We start from the raw sequence: 12451 nt of genomic DNA, 5'->3' as shown, positions 1-12451 counted from the left end.
CAGACCGACCTCGCTCGCTCTCCCGCTGCGGGGGCAACTGTTACGGATCCAACCCACGGACCCCGCATACCCGGTTACCCGGGGACGACCCGCTTCGACACAAAGGCCCTAACACCGGCCCTCCAAAGCCTCTAACCCAAATATCTCTCTTATCTTAACCAAATAAAGATAAGATAAGATATTCACCATCACCTATAAAAGAGGACCCAGGTCCCCCCAGGTATTCATTCATTCCACACACTTTCTACCTCTCAGATCCATTCTGACTTGAGCGTCGGAGTGTCTTTGCAGGTACCATCCCCCATCGTTCCAGTCAAGCAATCCGGTTCCGGCTTCGCCCGTAGGTTCCCGATCCACTCCTCAAACTGTACCAGAGACATCTCGTACAGATTTATTAATTTTTCGATCAAACTAATTTATTTGGTCTAACTTTAATAAAATAATATAATTTAATCGATTATATATATTAAATTTTAATAATTAAAAAATGCCTTAAAAAAATAAAAAATACTGTTAAAGAGAAAAAAAAGGTAAGAGAGGGTGACGTGTGTAAGCACGCGCATTTTAGCAGAGAAGAGAGGTTTAGTAGTATAGGGAGATAGTGAGATGGTAAGGCCTTGTTTGGACATGAAAACTTGTCGGCCATGGACGTTGCCAACTCCTTCGACAAGAACGAACACCATCACTCTCCACACAGTCTCATACCCTCACCCACCCTACCTTCATGTCAGAACCGCAGCATCTTCTTACCCCAATGCATGGTCCTACCTCTATTAATTAACTACCTATCTTCTCACAAATAATCAAACATAAGACTATACTTGCATCATTATTCTCTAATTAAACCTGCTCCAAATTATTTCATTCTGTCCCCCATTATCTTTTTGTCTTGTTCATGAATATACCATGCCAATATTTCTACAATTTTTTGTGGGGTGCATGCTTTGGGATCTGAGAATGTTCCTTCCACATTCAATAAATATATTGTCATACCAATGATAGTAGTATGTACCTTAAGTTGAACAATGATTGAGAAACAGAAAATTAATTAAATTCGTAATTAACCAAAGTGATGATATCCCAATTAAAAATCCTCAAAAGAGATTCTCAATCCGGTTTCGCTATTCTTATCTAATAAGTAATAACACAATAATTGTAATACTAAGAAGATCTAAACTTTGATTTGTTTATTAATAAGCAAATCTAATTAGTAAATGGAATATGCAGCTCTATGTTTAGGTAGTGTTTGTTTTGAGGTATTGGGATAGAGATAGGAAAACTGAGACACGGTATCATGTTTGTTAGTTCAGAGACTGGTACTAAAATTTTTGTCTCTGTCCCTAAAATTTCAGTATTTCAGTACTTCCAAAAAGACGGGACACAAGGGACTGAAATTTTAATAACATTTTATACCTAAAATACTTTCATTTCAATTAATTAATTTCAATTTTATCCTTTGTGCAAATTAAATTAGAGTTTTATTCTTGTTTCAATTTCTGTCTCTCATTTTGTACCAAATAAAATACTGAAATTTATCGGTTTCTGTCTCTTAGTCTTTATCCTCAGTCTCAATCTCTATCTCTCTACCAAACGCTACCTAACAGCTATGTATAGTAGTGTTAGCACAAATCAGAGACCAAATATTTAACTTTTTATAGGGATCCTTGACGCCAATGTACTTCATATTCACATGCTGTTTGACCATTCCTTTACCCTTTAAGCCACTCTACACCACCATTTGCTGACCAGGGCTACGCCATTAGAAGAAGTGCTTCCATTACCATTTAAGGGGGGAAATAACAAAAAAAAAAAAAAAGGTGCCTATGGAAAATTAGATTCTATTACATAGGTCTGTAATTTCTTACAAATAAATATTATAATTAATGCTTACTCTTCCATCATTGATTGTACTTTAAATAAGTAGTGTTTCTTCTTGTAATTAATTAAAAATGTATCTCACATAACATATGTTTATTTAAAATGTAATCATCATTGTTATCATCAATATCATGCATAACCATCTATTACATTTTAGGCTTAATTAGCGTAAACTAAAAATTATCCTTTATAAGAGATATAATAATTCTAGATCTTACGTAAAAAAAAAAAAACATTATATACATATTTTTTTCATTTTAGTATACTTATGCTACGATGATTACCGTGATTATAATATTTTAAAAAATATTATTAAAATTAAATTAATATTGAAAAAATTTAGGGGCCAACAATTTTATTGGATGAAATCTCACACCATTAAAAATATCATTAATGACTACTTAATGACTAAAAATAAAAAAAGTTACTGACCCTCTAGCACTCTTCATTAATATTTTTATTATTTAACGACGCTTTTTAAAAAACGTTGCTAAAAGAAATATTACTAAAATATAAAAAAATTTGTCACCTTAATTTTAACAACTACAAAATTATTATAATCACGGTAAACATGAGGATACTAAAATCCATCCTATATATATAATTATATAATGATGGATAGTTTTTTTATTTAAACTATAATTTTGTCATTTTCCCACTTTTTTAGGATATGAGAAAATTTGTGTTTAGAAAAAGAAAGTGATTATATATAGGCTCTTACATATGCTTGCTACCACCTCTGAAAACATTGAACATAAGCAGCACACAAAACAGTCTCTCACACTACTGACGACTCTACTTGACATACATGGAAGCAAAGTGCAGCAACATCAACTGCCGGCGGCCGGAGTTTCTTCCTCCACCAGCGGGAGGGACCCACCTCCCGGAGAGTCCAAGGGTGCCAATGGAGTTCCTGTCTCGCTCATGGAGTGCCTCAGCCCTTGAGGTCTGTAAGGCACTGGCTCCTCACCAACCACCACTTCATCATCTTCTTCCTCCTTCTTCCAAGACTACTTCAAATGGTTCCTACACTTCTTCTTCTTCCCTTATTCCCGAAGAAACCGGTTGTGGTGACTCTGAAGAGTTCCCATCCTCATCTCTCATCTCAACTACTTCTTTGTCCAAGAACCAGTTCTCTTTTGTTTCTTCTGCTACCTCTCAGCTTGTCCTTGAACGCATTATGTCACAATCAGCAAGAGAGGTATCCTATACTAACATATTTACATTTTAGTTAGCAAAACATTTAGTTTTGTTAAATGTTTTGAGATTCTAGAAACTAAGTTATGGGGTTATGAAGTTGTTTTGTTATTATGTGACAGCAGGAAGTGTCGCCATTAACTTCTGGAAGACTCTCACACAGTAGTGAGCCTCTGAATGGTGGTGGTTCGTTAACCGGAACAGACAGTCCCCCAATTTCACCTTCTGATGAATTTGATGATGTTGTTAAGGTACCTATCTCTTTTTCCTTTCTTTTTCTGTTTTGAATTTTGATGTTGTTGAGGTAACTATTCTTTGTGTTTCTCATCACTGTTGCAATAGTTTTTTGTTGCTGATGTATGTAATAACAAACTCCCAATCATCTTGTTCTTAGAAGAAAAAAGAAAATATTTTATTTAGTCTAAACATGATTCTTTTATGTATGTGGTTACATGATTCTTTTCTCTTTTATTCTTTTTATTTATTTATTTATTTATTTATTGGGTTCTGTTTATGTTTCTTTAGTAATCTGGAAAATGCAGCGTTAGCTTTTGTCTGCTCTGATAAAGCTTATTAACAAACATTAAAGAGTACCATTTTCTTTCATCAAATAACTCTTTTAATAAAAAGAAAAGAAAACAAGAAAAAACATGCAATAAATGTTGGAACCAAACTTTGAGGGGGCCCCTATGTGACCATTATAGGGGCTAGGATGGTGATTCACTCATTAACCTGCACACTTGAACATAGCTTTAGGACCTCTGTTCAAACCTACATATATTGATGACATGAGAGTTAGTGACTTTATCTCCATCAAAAGAAGTGTGAAACAAAGGAGCTTGGAAGATCAACAAGGCCATGCTTTTTTTTAGTTTAGTTTTCTTCCCACTCTTTAATCTCATTTAAAAAGATTTACACTTTATAAGGTCTTTAACCATTTTGTGCGTATTCTAGTCAACTTGCATTGTTTGCTGATACTGAATCAGTAGTTATGAACGCTTCAGAAGATGACAAAAACAGATTTGACTGTGTCCCCCTTTAACTTTGCATCCACGCAAACCACCCCCAGCTTCTCAATTTCGCCCCTTTCTTCCATTTTTACTAAATTCATGAAAGTATGAAACTAACCAATTGTTAGGATTTGGTTGAATTAGTCCCACATTGCTTAGGATAGCAAATGGAGTGGGTGGCCTAGGCTATAAATATGAGGCTAAGTTCTCCATTTGTTTTTGCACCAGTCAGAAACACTTTAAGCTTGTATCTGATTTTTCTTTTCCTCTGTACTCTTTGATTAGAGAGTGTTGTGAGGTGTAGTTAGATATTTGCTTTGAAAGAGTGTGGGTGTACTGGGGTGCCGGTGAGAGAAAGAAGTCTATGTGTTGTAACAATTTTCACATAGTGATATTCTCTGGTTGTCATTTGACAACGGCCGTGGTTTTTTCTCCGGTAATTGGAGTTTCCACGTTAAATTCTTGTGTTGTGATTGTGTCTATTTTATTTCTCTGTCAAAGGTGTTTTCTCAAGGGGGAATTGTGTCTTATTCCCAACAAGTGGTATCAGAGCTTCGGTTCGGTGGGATTTATTCTTAGTATGCTCTGTGGTTGCAGCCTAGTCTGATCTTCCACATCAAAAAAGAATTTTGTCCTGTAGCTTGAGGTTGATCTTTGGTTGCTGTTGTTGTTGCTGGAAGGCAGTGTGACTCTGTGAGAGTGCAATTTGGAAAAGGTTCTGGCTAAGGAAAGACTTGGTATTTAAGTGTGTCCATTGTGACCCACCTCTCTTTCCTGGGGACCCTTCCTAGTGCACGGTCTACAGTTGAGTTATACTATTCCAGTATACGGTTGCAACAATGTCAGGATATTCAAGTGCTGTGAAGCTTGAAATAGAAAATTTTGATGGAAGAATCAATTTTGGCTTGTGGCAAATACAAGTCAAGGATGTGTTGATACAATCAGGTTTGCACAAGGCGTTGAAGGAGAAGATCTCTGGTTGCTCTCTCTATGAGAGAAGATGATGTTCTCTAGAAGACAAGAAGTATCCTCATGGTATTACCGCACTGCCATGGATAAGGATGAGTTGTGGCAATCAGGTCCACAATTGCACACGGGCATTGGTTGGCGTTGAGATGCAAGGTGTGTGGCGGAGTTAGGTCGATGGCTGAAGAACTTCCAGGAAAAGCCAATTTGGAAGTTGCACCATGAATTTTCAGCAAGGTTTCGATCTGTACCAAGGCGAAATTCTTGGAGTGGTCTAATTCCAAGTGAGTATACTTTCATGGTGGAGTATGATAGTTCTCTGAACTATGATTGTCGGTATAGACAATGGCAGCAAAGAATTGTCGGTGTTGACAATGGAAGCTGAAGATGTGTGACTATTTCAATCAAGGTGGAGATTGTTAGGATTTGGTTGAATTAGTCCCACATTGCTTAGGATAGCAAATGGAGTGGGTGGCCTAGGCTATAAATATGAGGCTAAGTTCTCCATTTGTTTTTGCACCAGTCAGAAACACTTTAAGCTTGTATCTGATTTTTCTTTTCCTCTGTACTCTTTGATTAGAGAGTGTTGTGAGGTGTAGTTAGATATTTGCTTTGAAAGAGTGTGGGTGTACTGGGGTGCCGGTGAGAGAAAGAAGTCTATGTGTTGTAACAATTTTCACATAGTGATATTCTCTGGTTGTCATTTGACAACGGCCGTGGTTTTTTCTCCGGTAATTGGAGTTTCCACGTTAAATTCTTGTGTTGTGATTGTGTCTATTTTATTTCTCTGTCAAAGGTGTTTTCTCAAGGGGGAATTGTGTCTTATTCCCAACACCAATGAACAGTTGAACACCAGAACATACAGTAAGGGTAGGACATCGCCAACAGTGACAATAATGACAATGTCACAGCTGATCCATACTATGTTGTCTTTCAAACAGTTCTTTTGTTTGCTTTTGGTCTATGAACAGTTTTACATGTTAAATCAACACGAGTATAACTACACTAGCTTATAATATATTTAGAAAAAAATGGAGATTACTTAGATGATAAATTCTGCAGTAAACACTTACAATAGAGTTCCAGGCAGCGTTAGTAACACCCATCATAAATAAGAGATTACTGTATCAGTGTTATTATATCTACGTATAATTACAATCTTAGAATTCAAAGAGAGAAGGGTAGTGTTATATCATTATATGTGCATAGTGTAGAATTGCAGATTGACTCATTTCATCTGCTATTGAATAAGATATGGATTCAATTTAAGCAGGGTTCATATCATAAGGTGTCCTGAACCGTGTTAGTATTGTAACATCTGATAGCCTTATCAATGTGTTTGCAGTTTTTCCGGGCAAACAATTCCATTCACCCCTTATTCAATGGTGGAAGAGCCAGTGCTGCAATTGGCAATGGCGCGGCACCCTCAGGGCCAAAGACAGTTGGAAGATGGTTGAAGGACAGGAGGGAGAAGAAGAAAGAAGAAACAAGAACTCACAATGCTCAGCTGCATGCTACCATCTCAGTGGCTGCAGTGGCTTCTGCCGTGGCAGCCATCGCGGCTGCAACGGCTGCTTCATCTGCACCAAGCAAGGATGAGAGGATGGCCAAGACTGACATGGCTGTGGCCTCTGCAGCCACATTGGTGGCCGCGCAGTGCGTCGAGGCTGCTGAGGCAATGGGGGCTGAGAGAGACCACCTAGCTTCTGTGGTTAGCTCAGCTGTCAATGTTCGCTCTCATGATGATATCACTACTCTTACCGCTGCAGCTGCAACAGGTAGCACTCCTTGATGACACTGTCAAGAATCAACAAGAGTATAGTTGCATTGTCAATTAATTAGTCCCTCATAGGATAAAGTGTGTCTTTTGTTCATGTTGGCATGTGTAGTGTGACACTAAGAGATAGTAATGATGACCCTGATCTTAATTATTAATGTTTACAGCTCTAAGAGGAGCAGCTACCCTGAAGGCAAGAGCATTGAAAGAGGTATGGAACATTGCTGCAGTGACACCATTAGAGAAAGGCAGAGGAGGGATTGGAATTTCTGGCAAAGGTACTACAAATACCAATAACAATAACAGCAACAATACCAGCACAAGTGATAGTGGGGAGATTCTCAATGGAGAGAATTTTCTCGGCGTCTGCAGCCAAGAGCTACTTGCTAAGGGAACTGAATTGCTCAAACGAACCCGCAAAGGTAACAGAACATCAATCACAAATGCTGCTGCTAGTATTAAATCAAATATTATTTTGTTGGCAAAATGACTTGACATAGTAATGATGAAAACTGCAGGTGATCTTCACTGGAAAATAGTTTCTGTTTACATACATCGAACAGGCCAGGTAATTTTTTTTTTCTTTCAAGAATTCACATCAGATGATGAGATTCTTTATCTGTATCAGTTCATCATAGTTTGTAAAAATTTCAGGTGATGCTGAAAATGAAGAGCAAACATGTTGCAGGAACCATTACCAAAAAGAAAAAGAGTAAGCTACCTTTGGCTTTACAAGTCACAACATTGTTTTCCTTATATATATGGGGATAATCCTGATCATAAACACATACTAAATTCTTTGTAATCTTGAATTTGCAGATGTTGTGCAAGATATTTGCACAGACTTACCAGCATGGCCAGGGAGACATCTGCTTGATGATGGCGAAAAGCGGAAATACTTTGGGTTGAAGACAGATGCAAGGGGTATTGTGGAGTTTGAGTGTAGAAATCAAAGGGAATATGATATCTGGACTCAAGGGGTCTCCAGGCTTCTTTCCATTGTTGCACAAAGACAAAACAGATTTGGAAACTGATCCATGCATCTTACACTAATTACTATTAATTGAGTCTCTAGTTACTGCTGACTACTGAACTAAATTCAAATTATATGCATTATAATGCATTTTGCATGTGTAACCGTAGATAGTCGTCTGTGGCAAGGACTCAACTCAAGTGAACTTTGTAACTTAAGCAAAAATCCTCTGCTGTCTGAATTTGTGCAATTGTAGGAGTTTTATTTCTTTATTTATTTGGGTAACTATGCCTTGTCTCAAGTCCCTATAATTCTAAGAATTTTTATGCAACAGCTATTCTGAGTCACTATATGGTCTAATTAATAAGTCATAACATAACTGTTCATTTCCATCTCTGGAATTTGTCTTAATTTCCTCTACAAGAGTTGTTTTGACTGAGGGTTTGTTTGCATCAAAATGGAACATCATATAGAATCCAAAGTGAAACAAAGGGGCCCCACCCCACCCAAAAAAAATATGTAGGAAAACGGAGAGTAAAGCAAGGCCCTTTTCCCTTCTAGAAAAAGCTTAGAATCCATTGGTAATGGAGGAACAGCCCAAAGCCAACTCAACAACGAATAAAATGAGATGCAAAAATAAAGCTAGAAAACAGCTTGGTCTGCTGAGTTGGCAACTCTGAAGAATCAAATCACACCACCAATACCCATCAACCACGAAAATTTTGAGGCTTGACAAAGTTCCTATGCTGGTCAATATTCACCATGCATATATATTACAGTAACGACCATTAGACATGGATTTCACAAATCTATCCCGAGAAATTTTCTTTTACCGAATAGATGAAAAATGGAGCAAAAACATTCACGAGACTACATTGAAATTTCTTTCAAAATACTCCAAGAACGCGTTAAAGCATAAGAAAGAGAAAAACCACAAGCAAGGTTAACAATCCTAAATATTTTTACAACCAGTGCAAAATTCTATTGTCTAAACTAACTATTCATCAGTAGCGTTTAAATTGACCATTAACATGGAAAATAACAGACATGTACCAAGCAGTGAAGCGCATGCTGCTGCAACTATATATACTCATTCAGCAGCTCTAAAAACAGTAAGCAGAGACATGAAGAGGTTGACGATGTCTAGATACAAGGAGACTGAAGCCCATATGTATTCGTCATAGGTGAACCTCTTGATAAGGTTGTCTGTGTCATATACTATGTATCCACAGAATATGATTGAGGCCACGCAACCATAGATCATCATTGAAATCTTACCAAGTGGAAACAGAATCTGTAAGGAAAAATGAACATTTTATGAGATTAGAACACAAATAATGTTGACCAATCCTAATGATGCAATACACAATGAAGAGGCCAAACAGAAAGTAGTACCTGAATGAGGGCAAAGACCATAAGAACTAGCAAAGCTCCGAACAAGAAGGGGCCGAGGAAACTGAAATCATGGCCTCTCCTTGCAGCCCAGAATGTGTAGAGAGTCAAGCCGATCACTACTGTAGTAGTCAATATCACAGATTCTAGAATGACTTTCCCTGTATCAAGTTTCCAACCTCATTACATTAAGGTGCAAAAATTTGAAACTTGGGAGAAACTAGCCAACATAATAAGAGAGACAAGTAGTAACAAGTGACAACTGAAATCCCAAATTGATTTCTAACTTTATCATATTTCTTTTGCCATGCATAATTCAAAAAACATTATACATTAACCAAAAATGTTATGAACACGCTAAAAATCAATAATTTTGTAACAGAGAAACGCACAAAAATACCTTGATGAATTATATAACAAATAAATGAAGAACTAAAGAGCGAAAGACAGAGGAATGTGTTAAGGGAAGGTAAATTACCGCTAGTAAAAGCACAAGTGAGTCCAATGGCGAAAGAAATAGTAACGGTGAAAATGAAGAGGAGGATGTAATTGATAGGGTGTCTCTTGTGGTAATAAAAAAGCGGGCACAACGCTGCAAAAGCAAATTGAAACAATGAATGAAAACAGGGAACGTAAAAAACGAAGGAAGAAAGAAAGAAAGAAAGGTAGTTACTTATGAAAGGAGCGATGAGCAGAACGATGTAGAGAGCGAGGCCGGCGGTGGAACCGACGAAGAAGTGCGCAATTGGACGAACGAAGACCACGACGGAGGCCACGGCGATTGTGATCAGAAGCTGGAAGGCGATTATACAGTACACCTTGCGTATGAAGGACCACCGTAGCTGCGGGCTCTCGAGCATCATCGGATACAAAGGCCTCTCTCCGGCACCGGCACCGGCGGCGGCGGCACTGCCACCACCCTGCTCTACGTCGGTTTTTGGAATCATTAGGGTTCGTTGTTTTGTTTATTGGTTGAAAAGCGAAGAAAGAAAGAAAGAAAGAAGGAGAGATACTTAAACCGCCAAGGGAGGGAAAAGGGTAACCGATTAAACAGAATACAACTTTCTCGTTCACTCTTTTCCCTTCTTTCTTTCTCTTAACTTCAAATCTTTCCTTTTACTGTTAAATCTTCTTAATTCTTATCCGCATTTAATTATAATTATTATTGTTCAATAGTTTTTTTTTTTTTACTAAAAACAGGAAAATTCGAAACCATAACTCTTAGCTAATAAGGTTTTGGTAAAGTTTTTTCTTTAAAAATAATTTATAAAAGTTAATTTTTAAAATATAATTTTTTAAAAATTGTAGAATTTATATTTGGTAAATTAAATCAAAAATAGATTTTAATAAACTCAAACAATATTAATTACGTTTGGTAAAATAGCTTTTAAAATTTAAAAATATTATAATAGACATAAATATAAACATTAAATTTAAAAATTAGTTAACATATGAGGTTATATTAGACTTTTAAATTTTAAAAAACACAAGCCATCCTTAAAAAGCTCTATCTTAAGTAGGGGTGCCCATGGGTTGGGTGAAGTCGGGTTTGATATGACCCATATCCGACCCGAAATATACACTGGGTCTATTTATTAGAGCCGAACCCGGCCATTGACCCGATGAAACCAATATACTTTCAAGCCACAATTATACCGGATGAAAATCGGGCCGTTAACATTACATTACATTGATACCTTCTTGTAAGCTAACATGTAAAAATATCCAAATTTTCAAGACTCCAACTATTATTTAACATGGTAAAATTCACTTAGAAAAATATAATAAGAACCAACCCTTCCTCAAAATTAAAGCATAATCACAATCAATACTAAAGCATAACCACAATCAATACTAATATTGTCTAATAATACCAAATATTTAAATCAATACAAATAACACAATATTATGCATTAGTCTAAAGTATTATGCATTCTAAACATAAAACATTAACTTATAGTCTTATAATGACTAATAACACAAAATATTAAGGTTTACAATACTTAAATTCCACATAAGAATAGTCATGATCCATCACTAATAACACAAAATATTAATTGTGTATGATGACCGGACCACCGGGCCGACTTCGGGTGACCCGAGCTATGGCCCGGACCCGACCCGAAATAATGACCGGGTCTATTTTTGAGACCTTTACTCGGCCCTAAACTTGATGAAATCACACCAAATTAGCCCCTAAAGTGTTCGGGACCGGGTCGGGTCATGTGCACCCCTAATCTTAGGTGCTTTTAAAAATACCCGATCTTCTAACATGATCATTTTGATTTACCAAACATAAAATAAGGAGTTTGAGCTTTTAAAAAGCATAAGTACCTCCTCAAAAAACTTTACCAAACTAACGTTTAGTTTGGTAAAGCTTTTACTTTTCAAGAGTAGCTTATAAAAGTTAACTTTTAAAAGATGACTTTTTAAAAGATGACTTTTTAAAAGTTGTAGCATTAATATTTGGTAAATCAAATCAAAAATAACTTTTAATAAACACAAACAACATCAATTGTGTTTGGTAAAATAGCTTTTAAAATTTAAAAATACTATAATAGACATAAATGTAAGTATTAAATTTGAAAATTAGTTAATATATGAAGTTATATTAGACTTTTAAATTTTGAAAAGTACAAGCCAACTTTGAAAAGTACCCCGATCTTTTAAAAACTGCAAACACAAGTACATAATCTTTTTTATTTACCAAACACAAAATAAGGAGTTTGAGCTTTTAAAAAGCACAAATATCTCTTCAAAAAATTTTACTAAACTAAGTCTAAGTCTAAATATAAAGAAATTATGCCATTTAAGATATAATTTATTGGTATTATTACTCAATAGTTAGTTAAGGAAATATTACTCACTTTGATAGATATTTCGAATTTAAATTAAAATCCATCAATCCTATTTAAAATTTCTCCCATGGAAAAAAATTATTTATGGTGATTAATATGATCATACAATATTTGCAAGTACTGTAAATTTAATATATAGTCAAATTAAATCCAATGTCAAGGAGATTACGCTTGGAAATTTTATTTATATTTAAAATTTGTTGGTTTATTGAGAATATTGTTTGTTTATTGTTGATTATCATAAAAAATAAACATCTTACAGAGCTGTTGAAATGGGTTAAATTTATTGGGTCAATCTGTTTATCTATTTAAATAAGCAGAATTTACTTTTAAAATTAAACCCGTTTAAATTTCGGGCTAAACGGGTTGAGCTCGATTAACCCGAAAAAATGACGGGTTA

General features: G+C 35.9%; 2 protein-coding genes across 3 annotated transcripts; one reads left to right on the top strand and one right to left on the bottom strand.

Annotated features, from left to right (window-relative positions):
* The first annotated feature begins 2584 nt into the window (after positions 1-2584).
* On the top strand, positions 2585-8148 carry LOC112756362 (VAN3-binding protein). Of its 2 annotated transcripts, none has more exons than XM_025804928.2 (7): positions 2585-3079; positions 3198-3326; positions 6397-6829; positions 6996-7250; positions 7347-7396; positions 7483-7540; positions 7648-8148. In XM_025804928.2, the coding sequence occupies exons 1-7, from the start codon at positions 2687-2689 to the stop codon at positions 7860-7862; spliced, it is 1533 nt and encodes a 510-aa protein (XP_025660713.1). In that variant the 5' UTR covers positions 2585-2686; the 3' UTR covers positions 7863-8148. The 2 variants fall into 2 exon arrangements, with proteins under 2 accessions (XP_025660713.1, XP_025660715.1); XM_025804930.2 differs by having other exon boundaries at positions 2607-3079; positions 3201-3326.
* A 452-nt stretch (positions 8149-8600) lies between these two features.
* Positions 8601-10327, bottom strand: LOC112756363 (protein LIFEGUARD 4). The gene is made up of 4 exons (XM_025804931.3): positions 9867-10327; positions 9672-9785; positions 9197-9354; positions 8601-9095 (listed from the first exon to the last, which is right to left on the bottom strand). The coding sequence occupies exons 1-4, from the start codon at positions 10138-10140 to the stop codon at positions 8892-8894; spliced, it is 750 nt and encodes a 249-aa protein (XP_025660716.1). The 5' UTR covers positions 10141-10327; the 3' UTR covers positions 8601-8891.
* Positions 10328-12451: the final 2124 nt, after the last annotated feature.

Source organism: Arachis hypogaea, chromosome 16 (assembly GCF_003086295.3).
Source record: "Arachis hypogaea cultivar Tifrunner chromosome 16, arahy.Tifrunner.gnm2.J5K5, whole genome shotgun sequence".
In the NCBI taxonomy this organism is placed as follows: Eukaryota; Viridiplantae; Streptophyta; class Magnoliopsida; order Fabales; family Fabaceae; genus Arachis; species Arachis hypogaea.
Note: the sequence above shows the minus strand (reverse complement) of the source record. Positions and strands in the feature narration are given on the sequence as shown.

Bases quoted from the DNA above. Each gene is read 5' to 3' on its own strand.
- LOC112756363 (XM_025804931.3), bottom strand. From the start codon at position 10,140: ATGATTCCAAAAACCGACGTAGAGCAGGGTGGTGGCAGTGCCGCCGCC. The intron at 9,355-9,671 runs GTAATTTACCTT...AACTTGATACAG, and splicing joins CACTTGTGCTTTTACTAGCG to GGAAAGTCATTCTAGAATCT. The intron at 9,096-9,196 runs GTACTACTTTCT...TTTTCCTTACAG, and splicing joins TGGTCTTTGCCCTCATTCAG to ATTCTGTTTCCACTTGGTAA.
- LOC112756362 (XM_025804928.2), top strand. From the start codon at position 2,687: ATGGAAGCAAAGTGCAGCAACATCAACTGCCGGCGGCCGGAGTTTCTT. The intron at 6,830-6,995 runs GTAGCACTCCTT...TAATGTTTACAG, and splicing joins TACCGCTGCAGCTGCAACAG to CTCTAAGAGGAGCAGCTACC. The intron at 7,251-7,346 runs GTAACAGAACAT...TGAAAACTGCAG, and splicing joins GCTCAAACGAACCCGCAAAG to GTGATCTTCACTGGAAAATA.